The sequence below is a fragment of the Chiroxiphia lanceolata genome, chromosome 5, assembly GCF_009829145.1.
Source record: "Chiroxiphia lanceolata isolate bChiLan1 chromosome 5, bChiLan1.pri, whole genome shotgun sequence".
NCBI classification, from domain to species: Eukaryota; Metazoa; Chordata; class Aves; order Passeriformes; family Pipridae; genus Chiroxiphia; species Chiroxiphia lanceolata.
In genome coordinates, this window is record NC_045641.1 from 33,894,150 (window position 1) to 33,921,831 (window position 27,682).

General features: G+C 37.9%; 1 protein-coding gene across 4 annotated transcripts; it reads left to right on the forward strand.

Moving 5' to 3' along the window:
• Nucleotides 1-27,682, forward strand: XPOT (exportin for tRNA). 4 transcript variants are annotated; one of them, XM_032689152.1, is made up of 25 exons: nt 1-40; nt 4,437-4,570; nt 6,211-6,293; nt 7,423-7,479; nt 9,022-9,091; nt 10,251-10,469; nt 11,044-11,228; nt 11,572-11,740; nt 13,034-13,270; nt 13,571-13,609; nt 14,792-14,854; nt 15,848-15,972; nt 16,837-16,981; nt 17,125-17,244; nt 17,416-17,510; nt 18,278-18,347; nt 18,644-18,882; nt 19,382-19,667; nt 21,459-21,648; nt 22,780-22,896; nt 22,982-23,097; nt 23,573-23,620; nt 25,952-26,023; nt 26,543-26,599; nt 27,077-27,682. In XM_032689152.1, exons 2-25 carry the CDS (start codon nt 4,511-4,513, stop codon nt 27,101-27,103), a joined length of 2,889 nt encoding a protein of 962 aa, XP_032545043.1. In that variant the 5' UTR covers nt 1-40; nt 4,437-4,510; the 3' UTR covers nt 27,104-27,682. The 4 variants fall into 4 exon arrangements, with proteins under 4 accessions (XP_032545043.1, XP_032545042.1, XP_032545041.1 ...); XM_032689151.1 differs by lacking the exon at nt 1-40 and adding an exon at nt 54-165; XM_032689150.1 differs by lacking the exon at nt 1-40 and adding an exon at nt 973-1,105.

Below are 27,682 nucleotides of genomic sequence, written 5' to 3' on the forward strand. Positions count from 1 at the left end.
TGCGATTGGAGGGCGCAGCTGTCAGTCTCCGCTGGTGGCGGTGGGTTCTGGGCCAGCGGATCCACGTGGCCCAGCCCGGCCCACGCTCGTTCTGCCGTGCGGCCTGCGGTGCCCCGGGCCCTTCTCCTGGCACCGTGCCCGCGGACCCGAATGGGCGGCCTGGCTGTGCGTGACTCCTTCTCCCGCTAGTTCTGCTCGCGTTGCCGCGGGGGACGTGGCAGGCATGCTTCAGGCGGAGGCACCGCGCTCCTCTCGGGCCGGTAGCCGGGCGCGCAGGGCTGACCCCTGCGGATCCCTCCCCGCACTCAGTTCTACGGGATCTGTTTCGCGGCTGGTCCCGCTGGGCGCTCGGTCCCCAGCGCACCGTGCGCGGGCAGTGGCTGTGCTGGGGGGACGAGCGAGGGTCTTCGAGCGCTGTGCGCCTCACGGTTTCGGGAGCTGCGCTGCCGTAGCCACGGGGCGAGAGTGGGTTTTGACACTGTTGAAAAATACTGTAACAGCAGCAGTGCTGGGACGGGTTGTAAATGACTGCAGTGTGTTGCTGGAGTTGTTCCCGTTTAGGTCCCGGCCGTTTAAACCGGGTCCTTACGAACATGCGGGCGCCTGATCACGCCAAGTCCCATCGCGCCGCGTCGTTGCTGAGCCCTTAGCGCAGGAGCCCAGTGCCACATGTGCAGACAGCTGCTGGATCGCTCCTCGCAGACAAGCCCACGCCAGCCCGGGCCCTTCCCCATGCGCGTCCCCGAATAAGTCGCTCCGGTCGTGACTGCGGAGCTCGCACCGGCGGCTAGGCCCGGCCTAGCTGCTGCTGACACAGCACGATTTGCAGGGCAGCCTCGGTTTATTCCGTCGGTGCGGTCGGTTTTACAGCAGCGCAGGCGGTACCGAAGGGGGAGGTGGGACTACGACTCCCAGGGAGCGGCGGGGGCGCATCCCGGCGTGCGCCGCGCCCGGCCGGTTTGGCGACAGGGGCGGTCCCGCTCCTCCTCCTCCCGCCGCTAGCTGAGGCGGCGCGGCCCGGCTCGGCCCGCTCCCTGTGCTCGTGGCGGCCGTGGAGCCGCAGAGGTGGGCGGGAGCCGGCGGTGATGGAGCACTGACCAGGAAGGTACGGGCGGGGGGCGCGGGCAGGACGCGACACGCGGCGCGGGTGACTCAGCCCGGCGGCGGCGGAGAAGGGGCGGTGTGGGCTGAGCTGGTGGCGCCCGCGGGCTCCTGCGAGTCCCCCGGCCGGCTCCCTCAGCCCGGCGCCGCCTCCACCGCGGCCAAGAGGCTCCGGGGCGGGGGGGGGAGAGGCACCGCCGCCTCCGTGCTCACCCAGCCCTGCTGCTGGGGGGCGGCGGGGGCGCAGCCGACTGTTCCCCGCCGGGCCCACCCTCCGGGAGCCGCGAAAAAATATCGGTGTTTTTCTCTGCTAATATGCGCAGTAGCCTGCGGTGCGGTTCTGTTCGCGGGAGCTGCCGCCTCCGTGGCCGTCCCTCCGCTGTAGCTCTGGTGGGGGAAGGAAGAAATCGTAGGACCGCAGCGAGAGGGGAGGGAGGGACCTCCCCGCACTTCCATGTTCCGCCCGTCCCGGCATGGTGGGAGCGGTATTCCCCGCCGCGGGAGAGCCGAGTGCTTGGTCACTCGCAGCGGCCCTGGGACGGGGCTGGAGGGGTTGATGCAGCCCCGGCGTCCCCGTCGCGGAGCTGGATGGATGCCGCGATCGCCCTCCCCGGCCGGGCTGCGGAGCCGCGTTTGGCTCTCCAGCCGCGGGAGGCCGGGCTCCTGACCGAATTTGGGGCGGGGGCAAGGAGGCCTTGCTCCTCACAGGGAATTCCTGCCAGTAAGAATGTGCCTGAAATGAAGACCTAATATGTCACTTACAGAAAGAAAAAGTTTCTAGACCGGTTGAAAAGTTCTCGAAGTAGCAATAGGTACACAGCTGTTCGCTCTAGCCGCGTGTTAGGTCAGCGTGAAGGCTCTAGAACCCTAAGAGTCTGTAAATACTCTAAAGGTTTGCCGCAAGCAAAACAGCAAAAAAAATTATGAAAGATTAATTTTGTTATCTTTGTTTTAGAGAGAAAACTGAGGGAATTCAAATGAGGCATGTCACAGGCTCCCCCTGTGCTATTACACTCTTGTAAATACCTAAAACGAGTGCTGCAAATGAAGTATGCTTTAATTGCTCCTGTGGTTAGCACCTGTAGTTAAAATGCTCTGAATGCTTTTATTATTGGGGCATATCTGGACCGAAGTTACACACCTTGACCACGTTTGCATTATTAACTGGGCAAAGTGAGTTGCCTTTTTTCTTTTTTTCCCCTGCTTTCCGATATGAAAACAATCTCTACTAGCAAATGCATTTTTCAGTATTTAACAAGTGAAAGGGAATGAACTATCCTGATGAGACATATCTGTATGACTTCCTTGTTAAGGAACTGCACCCTCCTAATTGTAGCAAGATGAATTTGCCACCTAACATGGGTGTACTGCTTAACAAAAAAATCATCTCTAAATAAAAAAGACAATACTATCTACACAGCTGCATATTACGTATTAATGTTATTGATTATTTTTATAAAAAAAACTTGCTTTCATGACATACTTGATGTTATAGCTGAGTGCATTTTGTAATGGATTTTGTGAATTGTGAGTACTATTAAAATCACAATTCAGTTTTGCTTTCAGAGTGTAACCAGCTGTGGTGAAAGGCTGTCTGCTTAAGTAAAACCAGAGGCATGAAAAGTTATTTTATTAGCTTTCTCAAAAGGCTCATTCAGATAGTTTATCTCAATTGTCTTTCTGAGGTGGGTCATCAGGATGAAACTCTTTAGAAAAAGGCTATATGGTAGAAGTTGAAATTTTAAATATGCACATGTAGCACTTATAAAATTAGTAGAACTGATTGGTATTGCTGTTAGTGATAACAGGTGAAGAGAATACGTGTTTGATAGATCGTCTGTCCAAAAGGTAGCAATGTAGTGATATCAGCAGGTAAATATGGAAAAAATGCTTCTGTACATTAAATAGTTTTACTTGTGTCATTATTGATGAGTTGCTGTTGAAAAAAAAAATCGGTTTTCCTTTATTTTAATCTGGCTGGTCTGGATGTTGATTATGTGGAAAACAGATTGGGGGCTGGGGATGCAGAGAGAGAAGGCTTGGCAAAGCAACTTTAATCCCTGAAGGTTCTGCCCGAGGGGAATCACTGTCTAAGGCAGTGTGTGAGGCTTCTTTTGCCACGAGTCATCTCTTTGTTCCAGACTTTCTGGTTTCTATGCTGCTGAAACCTGCAATTTATTTTTTTGTATGAACTCAGTTTTACTTATTAAGTTGCTTTTCATTATGCACTTTGGTATGGTGTATTCTGTCTTGAGTTTTATAGAAAAGTCTGTCACCACATTAAATTTGGGGCTCTCCTTTTCAGTCCTGCGTGCTGTGAGTTGTCACTGCCACCTTTCTTCCCGTGGGGGAGGGTTAGAAGTACTACCTGTGGGTATGTAGGCAGCTTCAAACCACAGCCCTTTTGTATTTCATCTCTTCCTCTTGTCTCTTCCTTTCCCCTACCTCCTACATACTTACATAACAAGGCCTGATTTCAAGCCTAATTAACTGTGGTACCATGGGGGGGAGGTGGGGCAGGGGTTTGAAGAATAGATGGGTTTTTGTCCCCTCTTGTTGTCTTAATGGCATCCTACAATTTGACAGAGGTTATTTTAATTTTTTTTTAATTATCTGCATTTTACCAGAGCATTGCAGAACAGCCTGAAGAGGCATGTCATCTTTAGAACATTTGCCTAGCTCGCTTGTTAATTTTACACTGAATTTTCTAAATAAAAATCATTGCTAGTAAATCAGCACTCATTAGTAGGAACAGAAAACTTTGTTAACAACTCAGTGTGGTGTATTTTGTGGTTAATTTCTGAGACACTTCTGTTATGTGTGCTTACTTTAGAAGAAAGACCTCCTAACAGCTTTGCCCCTCTAGGGGATTATGAGGCATCTTAACAATATTAGAGATGAGTAGAGATTTTTTTCGCAGTTAAGTTTGTGGTGAGGGGAAAAAAAATACAGCAGAAAAAAAAGTAGCAGATTTATGTTCATGTCGTAGCTTGCTGGAACCTCTGCATGCTTGAAATTTGAGTTTAAGCCTTTCAGTTGAATAATACACATCATGCCATTTCTCTGTTAATTCAGATGGTGTTAACTCTTTTCAAGAGAACTGAAATATATGGAAACTTAAAAATTGCCTTATTCAGTAAGAAATATAGTACTGTGAAAAGTTGATTGAAGGACTTAAAATTCTGATATCTGTATCAGAAGTATGTCCATTCACATTCAGGTGGAGTACATACTGTGTGCTTGATGTTTGTGGGAAAACTTGTGGTTGTTGCTGTCCTGCTTTTAATTGTTCCTGTTTTGCTGAGTAAATAAAATTTTTCTTTCTCTGTTTGCAGATGATTGTAGTTTCCCCTCTAGAAGAAGTGGGCAAACCAGTTAGGAGCAGGAAACAAAGAGTATAGCAGTAGAAATGGATGAACAAGCCCTTTTAGGGCTAAACCCAAATGCTGATGCAGACTTCAGGCAAAGAGTATGTAATGAACTTCCTTTTCTCTCTAGTAACTGGAGGTGCTGTTCCTTGGGAGGGTTGTGGGTTTTTTTTTTCTGTTAACCAGCACATAGGGTTTGTGGTGGCAAGTGTAACACAGAGTCGTGTTGCAAACATGTAAGCTGACAGTCATGTATTATCAATTCAGTGAAGTTACACTTAACATGCATAGAGTTTATTTTTCTGGGCTCTGACTTTTTAAGTCGTTTCAATTCTTTGTACTTGTTACTCAGCTCCTTATGTAGGTTCTCACTGAATGAAAATCAGCTACAGAAAACAGATTGCTTGAAGTTGCCCTTTTGATTCTTATATGTGTTTTTTAATTATTATTTTGATGGATTACCTAGCTTTAGTGTCTTTTCAATTAATGTATGGTTTCAGCTGCAGTGCAGCTTGTATTGTCGTAGTTTAAGAAAGTAGTCGTGGTGTGTGGGTAACAGTTACTATGAAAAGACATTACTATTTATATAACTATTGAGTAATTATCTCTGCTTACTGATCACCAAGTTGATTCAACTGTCTACGAGAGAATCTCCAGTAAAATCTTTCAGAAATGGGGATGTTAATACCATGGTTTTGTGTTCATAAAAGAAATCCTAAAACGTATAAGAAAGTTACAAATGTGGTTTGATGCAGTATTACTAAGCAACCTATTAAATGTGTTCATTCTGGGTATTTGTCCTTTTTGGAAGGATAGATATAGCTAATCTGTAGTGTTCTGTTAGTAGAATATTGCTAAAATTTGAAGCTTATAGATTTATTGATGTTATAACTATGCAGTCTGCCCAGTTTTGAAATATTTCATAGCAGAAGGGGACTTACCTTTTCACTCATCATGTAAGATGTAACATAAAGGAAGTATCAAACCATTTCTAGTAAAACTGTTAAGTTTAGGGAAATCACAAGTACTAACTACAGGAAGTGAATTCTTATTTTAGAACTTATTTCTGAATAATTATAATCTCTGTTTCATAACTTACTTTACTGTTTTATATTACAAGGCACACTAAATCCTAAAGCAATTGAATCAAATTAACTGTTGTGAAAAGCTATTTAGAAGTTCTGATAAGCAACTTGATTATCTAAAATTTAGTAGAAGTTTTTTCTGATTTCTGTAGTAGATTTCTAAACTGACAGTTGTCCAAGTGGCCAGTGTTTGAATGTTTCTTAAGCTTGGGGTGTTGGATACAGGCGAAGTGGTATAACAAAAATAATTGTTTTCAGTGAAAAATCTAAATCACCTTCTCTTTAGAATTTGTGGAAGGAATTTTAATTTGGATGTGAACTTCCACCTAAATAGAAAGGCCCTGAGCAAGTTTCTCTAGTCAACTGTCTTTGGAGGTTCCATCACACCTCAGCATTTCTGATTCTACGACTTCTCTATTTAAGTAACAAAAATATTTGTATTGAATGTGAAGTGAAAATGGGTACCTATCATAGTAGGTGAAAAAAATCAGTCCTGTATTAAAGTAATTAGGGAGCCATATAAATACTTGAATGTATCCAAATAGTGCTGTTTTTTTGAAGGAGAGCTGTTTAAATATGAGGCTAGGTGTAAACTAATTGTCTTGCTGTGTGCTTTGTTCTTTTTTTAAATGGAACTTAAAGATAATTTTTTGCAGGCACTAGCCTACTTTGAGCAGCTTAAGATATCTCAGGATGCTTGGCAAGTCTGTGCAGAAGCATTAGCTCAGAGTATATACAGGTAATGTAGTTAATAATTTCTTATTTTCTTACTAATATATGTGGCTGAGATTTAGCTGTGCAGCATATTAGGCAAACTGTAAATTGTTAAAAGTTAATATGGTCTTCATACTATTTTTAGTATCATAGTTGATCTGTGGCCTTTGTATAATGCCTTTCAAGGAAGAACAGTGTATAAGTTAAACTCCATATTAATCTAGTAGCCTAAAGACTGCTGCTTTATGAAATCCAGGGGAAAAGAGTGTGCTATCTTATCCCCATAAGGAGTGCTGAAAATTGCCCACTGGGAGACCATAGGTTTTATATGTAGTAATCCCAAAAGTAGTTCTTGTCCATCTTCTATGGAGTAGGCCATCCCATTTTTCAGGATGCGAAGGGTGTGTAGTCTCAGTTATTTTTGCACAAAACTGTGTATTTACATAAAAAATACTAGGTTGTCGCTGTATTACGGAATAATTCAGGTTGGAAGGAAAATGAGGGGTGAATATCTCCTGAATAACAGCAGTAATTTATAGTGAATGCTTTTTTGTAAATGATTCATCAAAACTTCTGACTCCAACAGTGCAGTAATTAAAACCACACAATATTAGAAAACAGCATTTTATAATCTTTTAAAAAAACACATTATGGTTGTTAAAATGTTTAGATAATAAGATAAAGTCATATAGATTATATAGCATGTGTAATGTACCTTCCTAATGTATACCTCAGTTTGTCTTCACCTTTGATTTTTGAGATGCAGTGTACAACTTGCACTTGGTGTACTAGTGGACCTCAAACATAGTATTGAAGCCTGGCAGATTTTTATAAAGGCAGGATACAATCGGTATTGTAGCTTTGTGTGTTCATTACTGAAATCAAAGCATAACAAATAGGTGGCTGTAGAAAAGAAAAGGCTAATATCAAGCGTAAATATTAGTTTAACAGTTGCTCATTTCTATCAGATTAACTGCTCAAGATTTTTCATTTTTGCTCTGAAGTAACAGCAGCAGCAGCATTTTTTTTTTTTTTTTGGTGCACAGTTATTCTTGATTTGCCAAAGGGGCAATCTTATTGTAATATTTGAGGAATGTTTTTCTTCCTAGGAAAGTGTACCATATTGTTGCCAGTAACAGAATTTTCTTTTCTAGTGATGATCACATCAAGTTCTTCTGCTTTCAAGTCCTGGAACATCAAATTAAGTTCAAGTGAGTAATCTTTCTTGATACCACCTCTATACGTCCATTTAATTTTCCCTTTTTATTCTGCTTGTAAATGAGTGGTGGCTGTTGTCTTGCCATGGTTGATGAGGTGGCTGTAATCTGGTCCAGAGGACTTTCCTGTATTTCTTTACCTTTTTCTGAGAGAGGTTTTAAGCAGCACACGCTACTCTTAGCTAGTCTTCACACCTGTGTGTGGCCCAACACAGACCCAGTTACCAAGGATTTCTTGAAACTTACTTAGCCGTTCCTTTCTGGAATTTCAGGCCTTATTCTGTACTCTCACTGATTTTTGCAGAAGAGGGTCCTGCAAGCAGCAGCCTTGCTCAGTACAGACTCCTGGACTTCAGACAAAGCCTTATTCATTCAATAACCATGGCAGAGATGTTAAGAGAAAATAGTCTTTTCACTGAGTGGTATTTTCATAGAATTGTAATTTTAAGGAAAAATACTTTGAAATAATATCAGTATCATTGCATGGAACTATATTTTTTTTTTTTTTTTTCACTTTGGACTCCTTTCATCTGGACTGGAGCATCATGGCATCTTGGAATATCACTGTGACTGGTTGCAATACACCGAACATGTGGGTTGGGTTTAGATAGGAATAAGATGCATTTTGTGAACTGCTTTTTACAGTTCTGTTTGAGTGCAAATACTAAAGAATTTTCTGTGATTTTATTTACCTTATTTTACCTTACTGTCCACCTTCCTCTGCTTGTTCCATTCTTGTCATCTGCTTCCTGCAGTACATTTTTTCTTGTTTTCCTGCTGCTTATTTTCTTTGAGCATTTTCAGTGGGGTTGCTTTTTTCTTCTCTTTAATGAATAGTTAGCTGTGACAGGAACAGTGGAGTCCCATTCAGCAGTCATTCCTGCTAAGGAATTACAGACCTAAATACAGCTGTATTGCAAAGAGAGTGTTCTCAGCTTCGCTTGTGTTAGGAAGGTGTTGTGTGGGTAGTATTTGAGGTGGGCTGGATATAATGTCAGAATTTCCCAAAATGTATGTATGACATGAAGCAGAATTACTTGTTTGCTTGGGTTTTTGACATATGTCTGATAATAAATGTACTGTAGGTCAAATCAGTGAAGGACTTCCTTTTCACTGTTGACAGTCTTCCACGAGTAGTAAACAAATTTGAGCATATACAGATGTCTCTTCCTTCTCCCCATAGTGTATGGTCAAATGTGTATTTTTGTCAGGGTCGTAAATCCTGTTTAGAGCTGAAAGAGCACCCTTCCTGTAAAGTTTCAAGCTCCTACTCCAATATAGGAGGCAGTAGTACCTCAAAATGTAATCCATTAATATGGATTTATAAAATAAATGCAATAAAATAAAAAATAAATTTTTTCCTTATTTTTGTCTTTGATTCAAAATTTTAACATGCAAATAGCTTTGTAAATTCATTTTCTAGGAACCTTCTGTTTATGTTGATATGCAGCATTATGTGCCGTATTGAGAGTTTTTGCCTTACTTGGCGCTTGTCATGAAGCTGTTGTATTTTGATCTCAATATGTTTTATTTCAGATACTCTGAACTTACTGAAGTCCAGCAGCAGCTAATTAGGGAAACGCTCATAACATGGCTGCAAGCACAGGTAAGTCTGTCCTTCACAGCAGTGTTACAGAGTAGGCTTTTAGTAGGCTAGCCTAAGGCATTGAGTGTGGGCTAAACGTTTAATCTGTTATTTGAGTTTAAAGATGGATTCATGAAGATATTCGGTATCCAGTGGTTAAAGATTTGTGAAAAATTGTTTAAATCAAATGTTGTAAAGAAGTCTGTGCTTGAATTTAACACTAAATATAAAACTCTTGCATTAGATAATGACTGTGGTTTAATCAGTTGTGTGTGAAATGAGTATTAAAAGTTTCCCTTTAAAGAATTATAATACAGATTCCTGATGTTCCTGAGTGCCTGGAGGAGGAACAGTAATTCTAAGACCCTCCTGAGCAAAATCCTGTTGATTTAAAATGCTAGCAGATGTTTATGAATCAACAGCATCACCCTTCTGTTAGTATTGTGACAGAGTATGGACTACTCTTTCTTGTGGAATTAGTTAACAAAACTGAACATGTAATATCAGTCCGACCCAGGAGTTTGCAGTGAGCAGAACCATCAAGTGGGCTTACACAAGTCTTTTTCTATACCTGCTGTTATCTAGTTGTCATTCCACTTCTGCACTGGAGAATAACGTGGTTGCTGTGTAGAGAACTTAACAGTAGGAAATGGAATATAATACAACTCTTTAAAAAGAACAGATTATTGTGAAGTGGATTAAGTTGCTTTTTTCTTTATGGCAAACTGTTCTATTTAGGAAGGAGAGAGGTGGAGATTGGTAGTGACAGATTTTTTTCCCTTGTGATCTTAGATTTAGGAACATCCTTTACTATTCCTAAGGCTAACATCTAATACAGGCACAAGCTAGCTACAAGAGGACTGTAACTTGTTTCTGGAAGTTCTTGTTTACTCCTTTCACCAAGCTGACAAATGACGTTTTAGTCTTTGAATAGTACACTTAATGTCTTGGTACTGAATGAAGGGCTTAGGACTGTATCACTCAGAGAGAATGTTTTCCTTGTTGCATGATGATTTAGCCAAATTTTCTGCAAAATCCTTGGAAAAGTGAGACTTTTTATTGGTCTCAACCGGGAAGAGAGGTAGTACATTAATCACTATAGAGAAATCAACAGATACGTAAGACTCTTCTCTAATATAGTATAATTTAATATACGAATAAAATGTCTTGTTTCTACCAGATGCTGAATCCCCAGCCTGAGAAGACCTTTATTCGCAACAAAGCAGCACAAGTCTTTGCATTGCTTTTTGTTACTGAATATCTCACAAAATGGCCCAAGTTTTTTTTTGACATTCTATCAGTAGTTGACCTTAATCCACGAGGTGTGGATATGTACCTCAGAATCCTGATGGCTGTTGATGCCGAGCTGGTGGACCGAGATGTTGTTCATACATCAGAGGCAAGTTATTGTTTTGCATTATTTGTTTTAAATTTCAAAAAAGTTCTTTTTCATTAGAGTAGAAAGTTTGTAGATAGGGTCTTTTTCTGTGGCAGCTGTTCCTTAGAAACATTAGGTGGTTAAAATCCAAAAGCCATATGTTGTTTAATGCCTTTTATGACTTCATACTTGTCAGCTAATGAGGTTTTTTTGCTTGAAAAGCTAGCAAACAAAAACTAATGGACTGAGTTAGCCAATTTAATACTAGACTGACTAATTTGAAAATGTTAATTTCTTCTAGTGTGTGTTTCAAGGAGTCCTAACATCAGAAGTCTGTTTAATGATCTACAGGGCCTTTATTTAAATGTTTGGGCATTGAGGTAAAAAAACCCAAACCAACAAACTAAAAACAAACCTAGGATATTTTTGTTTTATTTCTTGGAAAATAAAAAAAGCATTCACTTTGGGTTTCTGGTTTGACTTACATATCTTGCTAGGACAAGTGGTGTGTGTGGTAGTGGATACAGAACTGCTACTAATTTAACAAGATGCTAGTCCACAACAACACTGATTTATCCTTTTTCTGTATTGATAGGAGGCTCGTAGGAACACCTTATTAAAAGATACTATGAGGGAACAGTGCATTCCAAGTTTGGTGGAATCGTGGTACCAAATCTTACAAAACTATCAATATAATAACTCAGAGCTGACATGCCAGTGCCTTGAAGTAGTTGGAGCTTATGTATCCTGGATAGATTTGAACCTGATAGCCAATGAAAGGTAAGGGGGTTTTGATGGAAAAAGTTTGCAAAAACAACTGTGATAGTGTGCTGACTGTATTTCTATGAAACAGAATCAAAACTCATCTTGGAAGAAGGACTTCTATATATAGATCTTTGGAGTTTGGGGAATTTTAGTAGAGTGATTGTCTTTGCACGCCAAGCTGATATAATGGCCAAACTAAACACTACTCAGTTTGCTGTGTTCTCCTTAAAATGTGTCAAATGCTGGGTTTAGTCAGTACAATAGACTTAAAAACTATTTTATAAAAAGAAACACAGTATAAAGCTTCTATGCAATGCTACTTTGTACATATGAAAATAAACTCTTTTTTTCTCTGAAGGTTTATAAATATGCTGCTAGGTCACATGTCTGTGGAAGTTCTCCGAGAAGAAGCCTGTGATTGTTTGTTTGAAATTGTAAATAAGGGAATGGACCCAATTGATAAAACAAAATTGGTTGAATCTTTATGTCAAGTATTGCAGTCTGCTGGCCTCTTCAGTATTGATCAGGTTTGTGTATTGATTTTTAACAATAGGAACAAGTCACAGGTTTCCAACAGTTCTTAAATAAGCAAATGTGCAGAAAACTATAAAACAGTCCACAGATTAGGGAGAAGTACTTATGCTTCTGCATCTAAGCTAAATGCTTCTTACATTTTTCTCATACTTAAACTAACAGTGTGTTATTAATGTTAATTATTAATTTAAACGCAGTACTTCATTTTAGAAGCAAGATATTATATAACTGCTCTGTTCCTCTCCTAAAGCATGTTGTGCTTACTGTTAATGCTGCTTCTGTGTTTCCTTGTCTCGAATCTTCTCTTCTGAATGATTCTGTAATAGGTCTTATAGCCAAGGTAGAGTTTTTTAGGGTGAGACATTAGATCAGCTATGCATAATTAGGTAGGGGAAAGAGCTTTCTTAAGGACATGTATGCTGGTTTGCATGTCTGTACCATCAACCGTCAGGCTTGAAATGCTTATAGATAAACTGGAAAAGTATACCTACTAACTAAATAGATATTCCCTGGCAGTTGCAGTGTTTAAGGAACAGCTGTTTGCTACCTGCTGTGGAGAAGGAGCAACCAGTTCTTATAAAGCTGTAGTCCTTAGATTGCAAGGCAGTTATCTCTTAATTTTTAAGCCTTTGTCAAATTTGTATTCCTACTAAAACGCAGAACATGTGCATTCACGAATTCAGAAGGTGTTCCTCTAAAAACTCTTACCTCAGTCTTTCTGAGGTAGACTTGTCATTATTTAGCTTTTGCACAGTTATGGCAGGGAGCAAATCATCTGTTGGGGTGACTGGTCTAGGATTATTTCTCAATTCTGATCAATGTATTTCAGCAAAAGCAAGCCATAAATATTTAATATTAACTCACTCTTACAGGCAGTACTGAAAGTTACTTGTTATCAGTATTTCTTAAGTGAGCTACAGGTGTTAATTCTTTGAAGTATTCCCATAAAAAGATTTTCCTCTTATACAGCCTAAAATTTATGGTAGGTATGTGCTGCTGCTTTTATTTTGAACCTACTTCTTTCTGTAAAGTAAAAAGAGAAAAAACTAATCTGAAGAGATGAAGCAAGCTACTGTTGTGTAATGGAGGACAGCCAAATCTGACATTGCTTTAATTTTTTTCTCTTTCCATTCCCAGGGGAAAAGGAACCAGGCAATTGTACTTTCTGTCTAGGAGACAAATGTTGGTTTTACTTCTACATATTAGATGTGTAGTACAGGCTGTGAGCTCATGCCATTTAAACATAAGTTCTGATAGTATTTTTATTTGGGTGTCTTTCCTTGCAGGAAGATGATGTGGATTTTCTGGCCAGATTTTCTAAGCTAGTCAATGGGATGGGGCAAGCATTAATAGCTAGTTGGACTAAACTGATAAAAAATGGTGATATGAAGAGCGCTCAAGACACTCTACAAGCTATTGAAGCAAAAGTGGCCCTGATGTTGCAACTGTTAATTCATGAAGATGATGACATCTCCTCTAACATCATTGGCTTTTGTTATGATTACCTTCACATCCTGAAACAAGTATGTCTGACTTCAGTTTAACATATGATTTCATTTGATATTTTTGTGAATATGTAGATCTCATACTATGTGCAAACTGACTTGCAAAATAGGTTTTTACTAATTGCATTCAGTATCTTTAATGCCTGTGGTTGTGCTATTTCTGTAGTGTTTAGAGATCTGAAGGAGTTTGGTTAAATCTTGTGTTAAGTGGAAAGAAGGCTTGCAGATCATATGGCTGTTAAAAAGCAAGACTGTCTTTTCCCATTAGTAATAAAGAAGTTAGTATAAAAAAAATAACACTTAAATTTTATTTTACAGCTTTCTGCACTTTCAGACCAACAAAAAGCTAATGTAGAGGTAAGTATTTTCTTTTTACTACAAATTCTATTCTTCAAGAACACATTGAATCAGAATGTTTCATTTTGCTGAAACAAATCATGTTTCCTATATATGCCTTGAAATATGTGTGTGACAATAATCAAAAGGGAGGACTTAAAAGTAAGGTCAGTGTGTTCCATCTTCTGCTAAGTAACTACAGTTGTTTCTTAAATAGTAAACCTATATTGAATTGTGTATAAAGATGAAAGCTATCTTAGAGCTGGTCTTCCCAAACAACCCTTAAGCATGTGTTGGTAAGATCCTGTACAGACTGTACTGTTCACAGAATATTCTTAAATCGATACAGAAGAGTTGTTTTCTAGAAGTTATTAGAGAGACCCTCCTGTTGAGTCACAAGGTGCAGAAAGGACACCCTTGCTTTCTAGACTCCTTCTCAGAGAGGAGTCTAGATGCGGTTGGATCCAATCCTAGTCCCAGATTTAGTCTATGTTCGTGTATAAAAGATTGTATAGGTGTAATTGAATCTTTGTGCTACTTTGTCCCGCAAGATTAAGGGTGGCAAACCAAATATGTAAATGATTTATTCTATTTTATTGATTACGATGATGATAATGATTAGACTACAATACTTCAATCAATAGTATTGACTACGTGCTAAAGATAGTAGTTATAGCTACTAGAGTATAGTGCACTGTTTCTTGAAGCAATATTGAAACAGCAAACAGAAGCTAGCAAAACAATTATTGAGTAGAGATTGATGTTACTCACCCATCCCAATGACTGTGAGCTGTTAGAGAAGTTGATGTTACAGCCGAGCTGACCTGTCCCTTTAAAATAGTATCTTGGACAACTGTTTAGCTTCCTCTGCCTAGTTCAGTCATTTTGATTGTTTTCAGTGTGAACTGAACACATATCACAAGCTGGGAATAAGGCCAAGATAGTACTGTCAGAGGCTGAGAGCTCCAAATCATCTATGCTGTGTATCTGGAATAGTATCTGTGTATTGTTTGGATATAATCCATCTGTTTTGATTTGGACCGTTAACTTCTGCTAAACCTCTGAAAATAATAGTTCAAATGGGATTAAAAATATATGTAAACACATAATGCTTGCTTTCATATTTTCTTTACTGTAGTAATTTTAACTGTTGGTTCTTATAACTTGTCTGCTTCTATGCTTACAGCTGTGTTTTTATCTTAGGCAATCATGTTGGCTGTAATGAAGAAGTTGACATATGATGAAGAATATAACTTTGAAAATGAGGTATTTTGTTATAGGAGTAAACAGACAAATGCCATTTAATTATACGTACTAAAACTTGCTCACACTTTTAAAATCCATATTTTTCTTAAACTAAAGATTTAAAGGTGGAAAGCAAAGGTCTGTAGCCTGATTTTTTTTTTTTTTTTTTCTTACATGGAAAGCTTTTTTAACTTCTGGATATGTCTGCATAGGACAAAACAACATAGTAAAGGAATATCCAAGCCGGTTCAGTTAAGAGTGTTTCTGGCTGTGTTTGTGCAAAGATCTTCCTAGACAAACACAGCTGTGCTGATACCTAAACATGGCTGTTAAGGTGGCTTGTTCAGTGCAAATTTGTGTGTTTCTGCACATCACTTCTATCTTGCAAAAAGACTTGAGAAATGTTGTGTAATGAAACTCTTTAAGAGATGCTACTTGAGCTACTAGAGATGGTCAAACCTCTGCAAAAATAAGATAAAGGTGGAGTGAGTTCTCTTTTCATGCCTACATCACTATGAGCCAACAGTAATGATTGAGTTTGTTAGACAGACTTACTTTTGCTCCAGCCTGTTTGGAGAGTTGTAGTCTTAAAAAGGTTAACCTAAACTGTATGCAGTCCATCATAAATGTTGCTATGAGGTCCAATTTTAAAATTAAGACAGATGCTGAGAAAAAAAAAACGTTTTTGGGGAGTGAGTCAATTTTCAAGAATTGGGTCAGTAAGACTTTGCCAAGAGCATTTTCTTTCTTGTACTTTTGGCCAGTTTTCAGTTTGGAAAGCCTTTTTAATATGCTTCTGGACTGAATGCAGTGTATCTCAACATATTACAACTAGCCATAAAAGGAGCCTGCTGTTATGTTGCAAGAGTATAGGGTGAGCATTATTGAATTCTCTGAGCGTGCTAGACTGGCTTCGTATATACATGTTTTTTGGTTTAGGTGTAATTGTCTAAAATGGTTGTGGATGAATTTAAACGTGAAAATATGGACTTTACTGATGTGAATGTTTTGTAGGGTGAAGATGAAGCAATGTTTGTGGAGTACAGAAAACAATTAAAATTGTTGCTGGACAGACTTGCCCAGGTTTCACCAGAATTACTGTTGGCGTCTGTCCGCAGAGTTTTTAACACTACGCTTCAGTAAGTTGGGGTTTTTGACTTGTTTTGCACGATGCCCTTTGGGAGTTTTTTGCCTTTTGTAAACTGTCAGAGTTAGTAATGAATTTAAGTATGATGCAGCAATATGAAACCAGTTGATAGAATGAGCTCGTTACAACTTAATGATAAGTGTGACTTTGTATAATCTTTTACTCAGCTCTTTAGAAAGAAAAAGCTTTCTTTTTGTAACCTTAAATGATAGTGCTTCTTTCCTAGAGGTGTTCTTGATCTTTGTCACTTACCTACACAGCAACAACCATTTGGACAGGTGTTCACTTTGCCACATCTCATAAGAGTTTCCTTGAGGTGTAAATATTATGCATTACTTTTATCAGAAAAACAAGTGTTGGATAGGGTTAAAAAATGTAAGTGAAGTATTTTTGTTAAAAAAACCCCAAACAATAGATCCAATCGTGGAAACTGCATGTAAGTAAAGAAATATGATTACTAATTGCCTGACTGTGAGGACAATTATGTGTATACAAGTAGAAATCCAGTATTGTTTATAAACAATTCTACCTTGTTCTTTAGTAAGCCTCTGTTTGTATGAGGCTGAACGGCTTGTCCACATAGTAGTAGGTGGTTTTGTACTGAAGTAAGCACTTTAAGAAATCTGTAGCTTTCAAGTGGAAACTGGTAAAAGAAAATTGGTAGTGCTCTGATGAAGAGGTGGTGTGTTAGTGGATAAAGTCTTTCAGAAGCATCCTGAAATACTGCCTGGGCCTTACCGGTGTTTTTCGTAGTATAAATATGTTCTTTTGAGCCTTCCAGAAATGCACAGCATAAAAAGAACAGTGGTTATTTCATAGGGTACTAAAGACTAACATGTTCATATTCTTTCTCTAGGAACTGGCAGACTACGCGATTTATGGAAGTAGAAGTAGCAATAAGGCTGCTGTATATGTTGGCTGAAGCTCTTCCTGTATCTCATGGTGCTCACTTCTCTGGTGATGTTACTAAAGCTACGGCTTTACAAGACATGATGAGAACAGTAAGTATGTGTTGAGAGCTATTTAAAAATGGCAATGAAGACTGGAACATTTCAGTTTAAATGGCTCACCTTAATTACCAGCATGTCACTTACATTGCAGTTAGTTTTATAAAGAGCTAAAATGCTAATGCTTTTATTTGTAGCTGGTGACTTCTGGTGTTAGTGCCTATCAGCATACATCTGTGACCCTGGAATTCTTTGAAACAGTGGTTAGATATGAAAAATTCTTTGCTGTTGAACCTCAGCACATTCCAACTGTTCTGGTAAGTTTCACCTCATTTACATTTTTTACTAGGTAAGACTAGGGAAGTTCTTTAGACTTAGGAAATTTTCCTATTTTCTGAAGGTCACTAAAGAAGCTGGATTTCTTAAACTGTTGGATTAGATTCCCCCGGCTTTGTTTAGGGATTCTGAGATGCTTTTCTTGATTGCAGATGGCATTTTTAGATCACCGTGGTCTTCGCCATACAAGTCCCAAAGTACGAAGTCGAACAGCTTACCTCTTTTCCAGATTTGTCAAGTCTCTTAAGTGAGTAAAATGCGTCCAAATGGCACTGAATTTACCATACACAGCCCTTCTGTAAGTCACAGTTGTCATTGAAACAGGCTGGGCTTCAAGTGGACTGCAGTGATGTAATAAAACAGTGCTCTAGCAGGGTTGTCCTGTTGTGTAATGCTAAGGTAGCAGTGGAAAAATTTGTAACAGAAGTGGAAATACATATGCTTAGTTTATTTTGATTAGATGCCAAAGCTGATCAACAATGTACGTCTGTTCTGCTTTTCCTCAGTGAGCAGAGCTGAGTGTGAGTGGAACTGGAGATTCACAAGAAGTAACTCTTCCCTATCCCTAACCAAATTTTGAGTGTTTATGGTGTTTATACTGATAAAGTTTACTCATTGTATTAGAACCCTTCGAACAGTCCTGTCTTGTTGGTCTTATTTCATAGGCTTGTATTTAATGTAGAGGTAGAAGAAGCTCAGAAATGGCTCAGATTTCAGCATGATCCTGTTTTTCAACCGTTATTGAAACTATTTTGCTTAGATGATCCATGTTTTTGAAAAAATGAGGGAAAGAAAGAAATGTTTGTCCTACTATGCCATGTATCTATTTGGCCTACCACTAGCACCATATCCGTAAGCCAGATTTTTCTGCAGCAGGGCTTTGATAGTTAATGGGGATTTCTACATTGAAAAGGTAGTTTAGTGTCTAGGTTTACAGCTTAAATAAAATATCAAGAAACTTGTAAAAATGCACGTGCTTCTAAATAGTGTTACGTACTTTGTGTTTTACTTCAGTAAGCAAATGAATCCCTTTATTGAAGATGTTCTGAATAGAATACAAGACCTGATGGAACTTTCTCCTCCTGTGAGTATTTGCAGCAGATTTTAGTAATGAATAAGGCTTGCACTTACTCACCTGTGTGTCTGAGTACTTGCTGAATTGTAAGCTTAGCACGCAAACATTTAAACACAAATAGTAATCCTGACTTTTGGTCTGAGATCACTTGCATGTACCTTTTGTACTTAATTTTAATAATCTTGCTTATGTGGGTTTCTGGGAGCATAGGATAGAGATGGGTATATATAGAAGGCTATAAACTTTGAGAAGACAGCCTTGATAAAGAACGCTTAGTGAATTACACTTGTTATCTTCAATTTTAGGAAAATGGTTACCAGGCACTGTTAAGCAGTGATGATCAACTTTTCATTTATGAAACAGCTGGAGTGTTAATAGTTAACAGCGAATACTCTGCAGAACGAAAACAGGTTCTAATGAGAAATTTGTTGACTCCACTGATGGAGAAGTTCAAAGTATTGTTAGAAAAACTGATGATGGCACAAGATGAGGACAGACAGATGGCACTGGCTGACTGCCTCAATCATGCTGTTGGGTTTGCTAGGTAGGTACAACACAGTGACTCTGTGTACATTTCTGATTTGAGTAAAAGGAAAATACAAAGGATTTATTGGGAGGAGGGGCTGAGTTTTCTACCTATCCTTCATTGACCTAGAAAATCATCAGTGGTTGTAGAATTTATGGCAGCCCAGAAAATGAGTTAAGTCCTTTAGAAAAGGCTGCTATGGATGTAGATACAGAGAATATCGAGCAAGTTTATAATGAATCAGCACCTATTCCTCTGCTCAAAGAATTGAATGGAGCTATTCTAATCATATGTTGTTTGTAAATTGTTAGAATTTAATTCTCAAAAACTGCCAAAGCAATTCTACTTCATATCAAATAATTCTGTTCGTTACTTCCACTGTTTGGCTCTCATTTCACAAAATGGAATATTCTAGTTTAGTGCATGGGTTTTAAAGCATTTGTTGTTCTCAGTGTTACTGCTTCTTCATCATATTGGAACGTGAGCTTATATAAAACTTGATGCACTGCTTTCACAGTCGAACCAGCAAGGCTTTCAGCAATAAGCAAACTGTAAAGCAATGTGGATGCTCAGAGGTTTATCTGGACTGTCTACAAACATTTCTGCCAGCTCTCAGTTGTCCGTTACAAAAGGAAGTTCTGAGAAGTGGTGTCCGCACTTTCCTCCACCGCATGATTATTTGCCTAGAGGAAGAAGTTCTTCCATTCATTCCTTCTGCCTCTGAACACATGCTTAAAGATTGTGAAGCAAAAGATCTTCAAGAATTCATTCCTCTTATAAACCAAATAACAGCTAAGTTTAAGGTATGATATTCCTTAAGCTTTTCAGGGTCAAAGTGTTGCTGATATCTTTTTTCTCATTACAGAAAAACAGGTATCTGTTAGAACCTTACCTAAGAATTTATAAATCAGTATATTTTTCAGGCTGCTACTGGGAAACATTGTCTTCCATCATGGTCCTTCATTGCTGGATTCACAGTGATTGAATGAGTGTTTTTTCTTGATTATATTTATATTGTGTTTATTTTTTGAGTTTAATATTTTAAAATAGTACTTGCAATTTTTTTTTTGATTGACACAATTAGCTTCATACCCTTCCTGAAGTGTTAAGCTAATGTTACAAACTATGCAATCTCTGAAGTGAGTTTTCTCATTTCTTATAATGAGATTTCCAGAAGACAGAGATACAGAAATATCAGATGCAGGTGTAGGGAGGAATAATGATTTACAAGATCTCTATCTAGTGGTGTTGCATAAAATGTACACCGAGGCTTAATGCATTGCAATTAAAAATACATGGACAAATATGGAGGTTTGGAAATGGCACACATGAGATATGTAATAAACAGGAGCAGGACTGTCAACTAATAATCTGGCAAAAGCTCTTAAAGTGTAATCTTTGAGAGCTTCCTACTTTCAAACAATTCAAATGTTAAGTCAGTGAAATAGATGAAGTTACTAACCTGTTACACCTCTGTTAGTTCCCTGGAGCTGCCACAGGAATATCACACTGTTATGAATGGTATGGGAAATTCATGGCTATATGAAAAGGTTAAGAAGCCCTCTAAAAAGACTTAAATAAATTTTCCAGCAGAATGCAAAATTAAAATTACTGCGAGTGAAGAGAGAGGCGCATTTTGTGAGCAGTGGAACAGAGCTATAATATACGTGTGTGAACCTAGCATGTGGACGGACCGCTGTTTGGAGTATCCCATCTTCAGAGCAGAGAGGGAATTTTGAAAAATCGAATATTTAAGAGCTTAGAGAGGAAGACTCTTACTACTTTAGTCCTTTTAGCAAGCTATGCTAAAAGCAATCCAAGATAACAGTAGATAATTTAAAATAGTCAGTGAAAGGTGAGGAAAGTAAAAGAAAAAAAGTCACAGGAGCGAGACTGGACAAATACCATGTTTGTGTGAAATATTTAACTTTGTATTATACAGTACTATTATTATTATAACATGGTAAAGCAAAGATTCTATCTTCTTATAGTCTTGAATACTTTCAAGGTATAATAAAGAGAAGATTAAAGATAAAATCTTGCTTAAGCATTAGGAAATAAACATCTGAGTTGTCTCTTTATAGAATTATAAGGCATGACTGAATAACACACACCTTCAGTTTTTCAATTCATATGCGTTCAATTAATTTAGTGCCCTTCCATATATTTCTCACTTGCTTGTAAGTGACAAGTTTATTCTGTAACGTCAGAAGCGTTTGTGCTTCTTCAGTAATCCTTAGAGAAAAATTTTACAAAAGATGACCTCAGCATCTTAGGGATGGTATTTCAGGAAATTTGAAATGGTCTGTCTGAACAGAAGGATGAAAAATCCTGAAAAAGCTTCTGTTCCTCAGAATGAGACTAGGTAGGGCTAGTTTTTTTTGTTCAAAAGCTTGAAATAGTTGGTGTGTAAGTCAAGATCCAGGAATGTTCATGATGACCCTGATGCGGCTTGCTTTAAGTAGTTGGTACATGATATTACTAATATTAAAAGTGAATCCAAGCTGAGAATTGTAACAAGCCTGTAAGTTTTAACTTCTAAATGTTTGATTTCTCTAACTGTTTGAGTTGACACCCTCTTCTGATCTCCACAGACACAGGTTTCACCTTTTCTGCAACAGATGTTTATGCCACTACTTCATGCTATTTTTGAGGTGTTGCTCCTTCCAGCAGAAGAAAATGACCAGTCTGCTGCTTTAGAAAAACAAATGTTACGGAGGAGTTACTTTGCTTTTTTGCAGACAGTAACTGGTAGTGGAATGAGTGAAGTCATAGCTAATCAAGGTAATGAGTTCAGTTGCTCAAAAGATAATACTATGGTTAATCTCAGCTAGGTTTTATCTACTAAAATCATTAGCCTAGTTCTTGTCAAGTACCATTAACTATGGTAGGGTAGAATGGATTCATGTAAATACAGTATTCAATTTGCCTGATTCAAATTACCTGTTGTACAGGAATTTGGGTTTGTGAAATCCAACTGTAATAGGCATATTCTCCTTATTGATCTTTTCAGTTTAATGTGATCACTGTGTCTGTAAGGACAAGAATGGTATATCCATCCTCATGCATCATTGTATTTGTCTGGTGAATCAGAGATCATACATCCAACAGTGTTCAGACTGTTGGGCAAGACCACTCACAGCTGCCAGTATTCATTGTGTTCATTTTCTGAAGGAGAGGCACATCAGTTAACTTTTGCAAATTTTTATCACTACCACCTGATCTTGTTATCTGTGGTGGTGGAAGGCATGATGTGACTTACTATATATGTAGTTACCAGGTTTTCCTCACCCTTAGTGGCCAGATGAAGGTTACTTCTTTTCATGGCAGGAATTTCAAGTCAGATATCTAGTTGCCTGATTCTTTAAAGTGACTCAGCTGGTTGGAGCTCAGAGTTCCTTCCACTTACCAAATGGTGGTAATACCAGTGGGAAAGGAAAGCTTTCTTGAAAGAGGCTCTTGGTAGTTGCAATGTGCCAAGAAATTTTTAAAGGAATCAAAGAAATAAGCATAGATGCAGCACAGAAATTTTAAATGTTTAAAAAATATCTTGCCATATGTTGCAAGATAGGCTAACTGCTTCAGTGCTACTGAGTTTTAATTAAGTCTGCCAGGTTTAGGTAAAGAGGAGAAAATTTGTGTTTGTAAGCAGGTCTACCCTTCTCACCTTTTGTGTGTATTAAAGGCCAGAAGAACAATTTTAAACTCCAAACGTAAAAAAAAATTATAACCTAAATAAGAGTTGTCTTGCATCGTAGGGGAAACTTCCCAAAAATATTTGAGATTTGTGCAAAAAAGAGCTATTTTGAAGTTGAAGCATGTCTTCCAGGTCAGTATTTATATAAAATAGTGTAACAGTATCAAAACATTTTAAGCTGCAAGTTGAAATGACAAGCTCATTTTAATGTGTTTAAGGTGCAGAGAATGTGGAGCGTGTGATGTTCACTGTCATTCAAGGAGCAGTGGATTACCCAGATCCTATTGCACAGAAGACTTGTTTTATTATTCTTTCTAAGTTGGTGGAGCTTTGGGGTAAGACTGCCTTTCCAGAATTCCTTTGCAGTTGCTATTATCTGTGAAGCAATAATAGAACTTGGAATGTTATTTTTCTTTTCAGGAGGTAAAGATGGACCAGTAGGTTTTGCAGACTTTGTCTACAAGCACATTGTTCCTGCATGTTTCTTAGCACCTTTGAAGCAAACATTTGACTTAGCAGATGCCCAGACAGTACTGGTGTGTATTATGGACTTTTTTTTTTTGCATTCATTCTTGTGGGGCAGATTCAAGCTAAGAAACCTACAGTGGCCATGTGGTATTAAAGATTGTCATCTCAACCCTTGGGATTTTTTTTTAATTGTTGATACCTGAATGATTGATTATTGAATATCATAGTAGTAGTGTATTCTGTAGTTTCCCTACATTCAAAATCAGTTGCAGATCTGAGTATTTAACATTGACCTGTATGTTCAGTGAAAGTGAACATACACAGTTGACTGTTCTTTAGTTCATTTTGGATTCAGCTGTGCAGAAATTTTTCTGATTAGAGTGGAACAAAACCTGGAAGGTCAAGACTCTGAATTATGTGACAGGTAAATGAGGGAATAATAGCATGAATTAGCCCTTGTTTTGGTCCTTATTAAGTTCTTTAGCTTTGAATACTTAACCAATAGACCAATGCAACAGTCTAATGTTATATATTACATTTCAGGCTTTATCAGAGTGTGCAGTGACGTTAAAAACAATTCATCTCAAAAGGGTAAGCTTCATCATACTTTACAGGGAATAACTGTTGCAGGTTTCTTTCTAGTGCTTTTATCAGTTTCTAAAAGTTAGATACTTACTATGCTGAATTCCTACTGTACTGTTTATCGATGGGGAGGCATGAACATAATGCTCACAGGCCATTATGGTCGGCATATGTCCATTTATTATTTAAATCAGTTAACTTTTATACAGCTTAGTTTGCTCAGGGTACATGCTCATAATAAGATGATTGGATAGCTCAGTCTGTGCACGCGTCTCATGTCCCCAGTTCATTGGACCTGTTGTTCTGTCCACGCGACCTGAAATCATCCTTGGCATAGAAACCTCTTTCTAATTAATCTGCTTTTAGGGTTTTACTAAATTTGCAGGTGTTTCATTATCTTCAGTTTCTCAAGGTTTTCTTTCTATAAACATATTATTATGTTCTCAAACCTTATAATTAGACACACAGCTAACAAGTATAAGCATCACATATTTTCACACAGTCTATAAGTATAAACAATACAGCTTGTCACTTCCATGGCAAGCAAGGCCTACAGAGTGCAGGAAAATTGTTCATTCTCTCTGTCCCGGCAACAACTGTTATATAAAATAACAAGATGACCATAATGCTGCACAGGGATACAGGATCCAGTACTTCCACCTTTTGATAAATTACTGCAAAATATTGACTCTTCATCAAGAAGAAAAATCCGCTCTCTTGGTTGGTACTGTGTTTAATTGATCAATTTGCATTCTTTCACTTTTCAGTGTAGTAATTAAACTGACATAAAAGTCATTAGTGAGGTACTGTAGAGCACTTCTGTGTGAAAAATAAGTGTGTATTTTGATGTGTAGGAGACTAGATTGAAAAACATGGAAAAAGTAAATTTTGCATTGTCTAATGCTTAAAACAGTGTAGTGTATTCCCATTTTTAATGGGAAATGAAACCCTATGTTCATGTTAGTTTCTTGCTACATCATTTAACTTACAGGCTAACTTTTCTGTCAAATGCAAGTTAAAGTCACAACTACACAAAAAATGTAAGAAGTTACAAACTGGCAGAAAAGGGATTGTGTTTTAATTGAAGAGACCTTCTGAGTTTGTTCCTTTTTTACCAAAATGCAATGAAGAGAGAAATCCATAGGAAATCAAGCTTTGGTAAAGGAAATAACTTGTTATTATGAATACAGTTTCTTTTAACACTGTTGTGGCTTAGGAATACCGTTCCCTAATTTAGTATTCCCACTGCAACACTCCAAACCATGTCCTGCTTGCTCACTCCCACCTGTCCCTCCCTCTGTGGGTGGCTGGAGAGGAGAATTGGAGGCATGAAAGGTACAGATCATGGGTTGACATAAGAACAGTTTCCTGGAAACAGCAATGAAATTAGAAACAAACAGTAACAATAATAATAAAAGGATATACAAGAAAAGTGAATGACTTACAGGTGAATAAAAGGCTCACCACACAGAAACCGGTACTACCCAAAGCACCATGGAACCACGAGGCTACCCAACAGTTGGTACAGAATAACTACCCCTCCTGCAAAAATTACTCTGGCCTGGCAGGAACCAGGACAAATCAAGACAAATATGGGAAAATGATCTGAAATCTTCTCCTCTCATGTGTGTACTGTATACCATGTTCTAGGGTAACTTATGTGAATTAATAAAGTTGATTCACTTTCCCCAGGTAGATGTATTTAGTTATGTTTGTATTCTGACAGTGTAGAGTAATCCCTCCTGTGATGAGAGTTATCTGATAAATACAGTAAAGGAAACAAAAACTGAAGCATTAATCAAAATGTTTGCACTGCTCAAAGGTTTGGAAGTTCCATATAATTACTGCTTAGTCCACTGCAGATAACAGTCAAAGTTACAAGAAGAGAAATACTGTGTTTAGCTGCACTTGGCTACTAAATTTTGCAGTGGGAGTAGTATGGTAAAACAGTAGGCAGATACTAAAAGCCATTTTTTTTTATTTCTTCCATATGTCAGATAGTGAAATTAGGGCTGCCTTCATACATAACTGACTTTTACAGTTGACATGTAACAAACTGATTGGTTCTATTGTAATTCTTATTTCACTGCAATTTTCTGTGCATTCTTTTGCTGTGTGACAAAAGATACCAAATTGTAGTAGAATCCTTAATGCCAAGGTTGACAAATCTTTTTATTTGCTAACAGCTGAGAATAACATAAGCATTTGATATGCTATTACTTCTCTATAATAGTCATATAAACCACCTGTTTTCAGTTTTCTGTACCATACAGTATTGGACTATGATTTTCCATTTGTAAAATAATATACTTTGAAAAATTGTGTACTGCTTTTCTCTAGGGTCCTGAGTGCATTCAGTATCTTCAGCAAGAGTATTTGCCTTCTTTGCAAGTAGCTCCTGAGATAATCCAGGTGGGAATTCCTAAAAGAACATTTGGAAAACTCTAACAATCATAAATGTTAAATGGGGAAAAAAATGGGTACTTACAAAGTTAACCTCCCCCAGCAATAAAACTTATTCAGTTATTGCATATCAGAATAGGATTAATTTAGCATTAGGAGTAAAGTTACTGTAAGCATACCTTGCAAAAAAAAAGAAAGTCCAGTGCATGTGACTGTCTAAGCAATCTTCCTACTTGAATTCAAATTTTAACTTGAGGACATCCTTGTAGATGGTCCTGTTTGTCTACTCAGCTAAAAATGGATCTGATATCCTGTATTTGAAAAAAGCAAAAAAACAGAATGCACTTGGACTGTCATAGCCTTTTACAAGTTTTTATCCATAACATACTTTTCTTTGGTTGTGCATTAGGGAAAATACAAATTAATATCAATGGCTTTACGTACGAGGTATTTATATGCTCCTAATGTATTTCAGGTTGTCTTGTTGCTTCATTTAGTTACTTAATATTTCTTTATTCTCTCTTACAGGAATTCTGTCAAGCACTTCAGCAGCCTGATGCTAAAGTTTTTAAAAATTACTTAAAGGTATAAAGATTTTTTCTTTAAATAGCTTTTAGTTCCACTTGAACTTTGTCATGCAATTCAGTCATAGTAGTGACTTGAAGTAAAATCAAAATATTAAATTATTTAGTGGTTTTTAGCTATAGGGAATCTCCAAATATTAAAACTAGTTACTTGGGAAAAACAAAAAAACCTATATCTATAAAGTTGTCACTTATTCTTAGCACCTTGCCATCTCCTCAATATCTTGATGTTCTTGTGGCTTTTATTTAATAGCTGAAATAGCAAAAAGGTTATTCTATAATTGTAGAGAGTGTCAGAATGCATCATTTTTGAGGGTGTGAGTGTAATCAAATAGCACAAGTCACATCCTTGTACCTGATGTGTTAACCAATATGCTGAACATGAAAATGAGCTCTGTCAAACTAACTACCTTATACATCAACCATTCCATGTCTTGTATTTCCTTTGTTTTAATTTTTTTAAAATAATTTTTCGCAGGTATTCTTTCAGAGAGCCAAGCCCTAAGGAAAGTACTGGAATCTCATGTACCTGTTTCCATAATCCAGAACTCTAGTTGTTAATTTATAAAAATGCTAACTCTTGTGCCATTCAAACTGGTTTTGTTTTTAAGAAATGTTGCTTTGTGCTCACATCAGTACATACTTCAACCTTTTGCAAAAAAGAAATGCAGTTTCCCCACCTGTGTCTCAAACATGAAGGTATGTGACAACATGAAAAATTACTTGTATACCTACACAAACTTTTATTATATATAGGATGATTTAAGCTTACACTGTACCATGTAAAGCAATGAAATGACACTTATTTTTTAAATTAAATGAATTAAATGTAAAAATCCCTTCAGACCATAGCAATGGTTATTAAAATGTGTACATTTTTGATACGGAGTAAAATGTTTTAATAAGACATAAAATTCATTTGTTCATGTATGGTGACATGAAAATAAAACAATCAAAGTCATTCTTGTAGATAGTCATTTTATTGAATTTGTCTTAATGATAAAATATATATATACCTCCTATAAAACAGATTGGTGTAATAAATGATTTCACTTAAAAGTAGCATCTGGTTCTATCTTTTTTT

Excerpts from the sequence above, each read along its gene's own strand:
- XPOT (XM_032689152.1), top strand. The coding sequence starts at position 4,511 with ATGGATGAACAAGCCCTTTTAGGGCTAAACCCAAATGCTGATGCAGAC. Across the intron at positions 17,511-18,277 it reads AGATTTGTCAAGTCTCTTAA|TAAGCAAATGAATCCCTTTA; the intron begins GTGAGTAAAATG and ends GTTTTACTTCAG. Across the intron at positions 19,668-21,458 it reads AAATAACAGCTAAGTTTAAG|ACACAGGTTTCACCTTTTCT; the intron begins GTATGATATTCC and ends TGATCTCCACAG.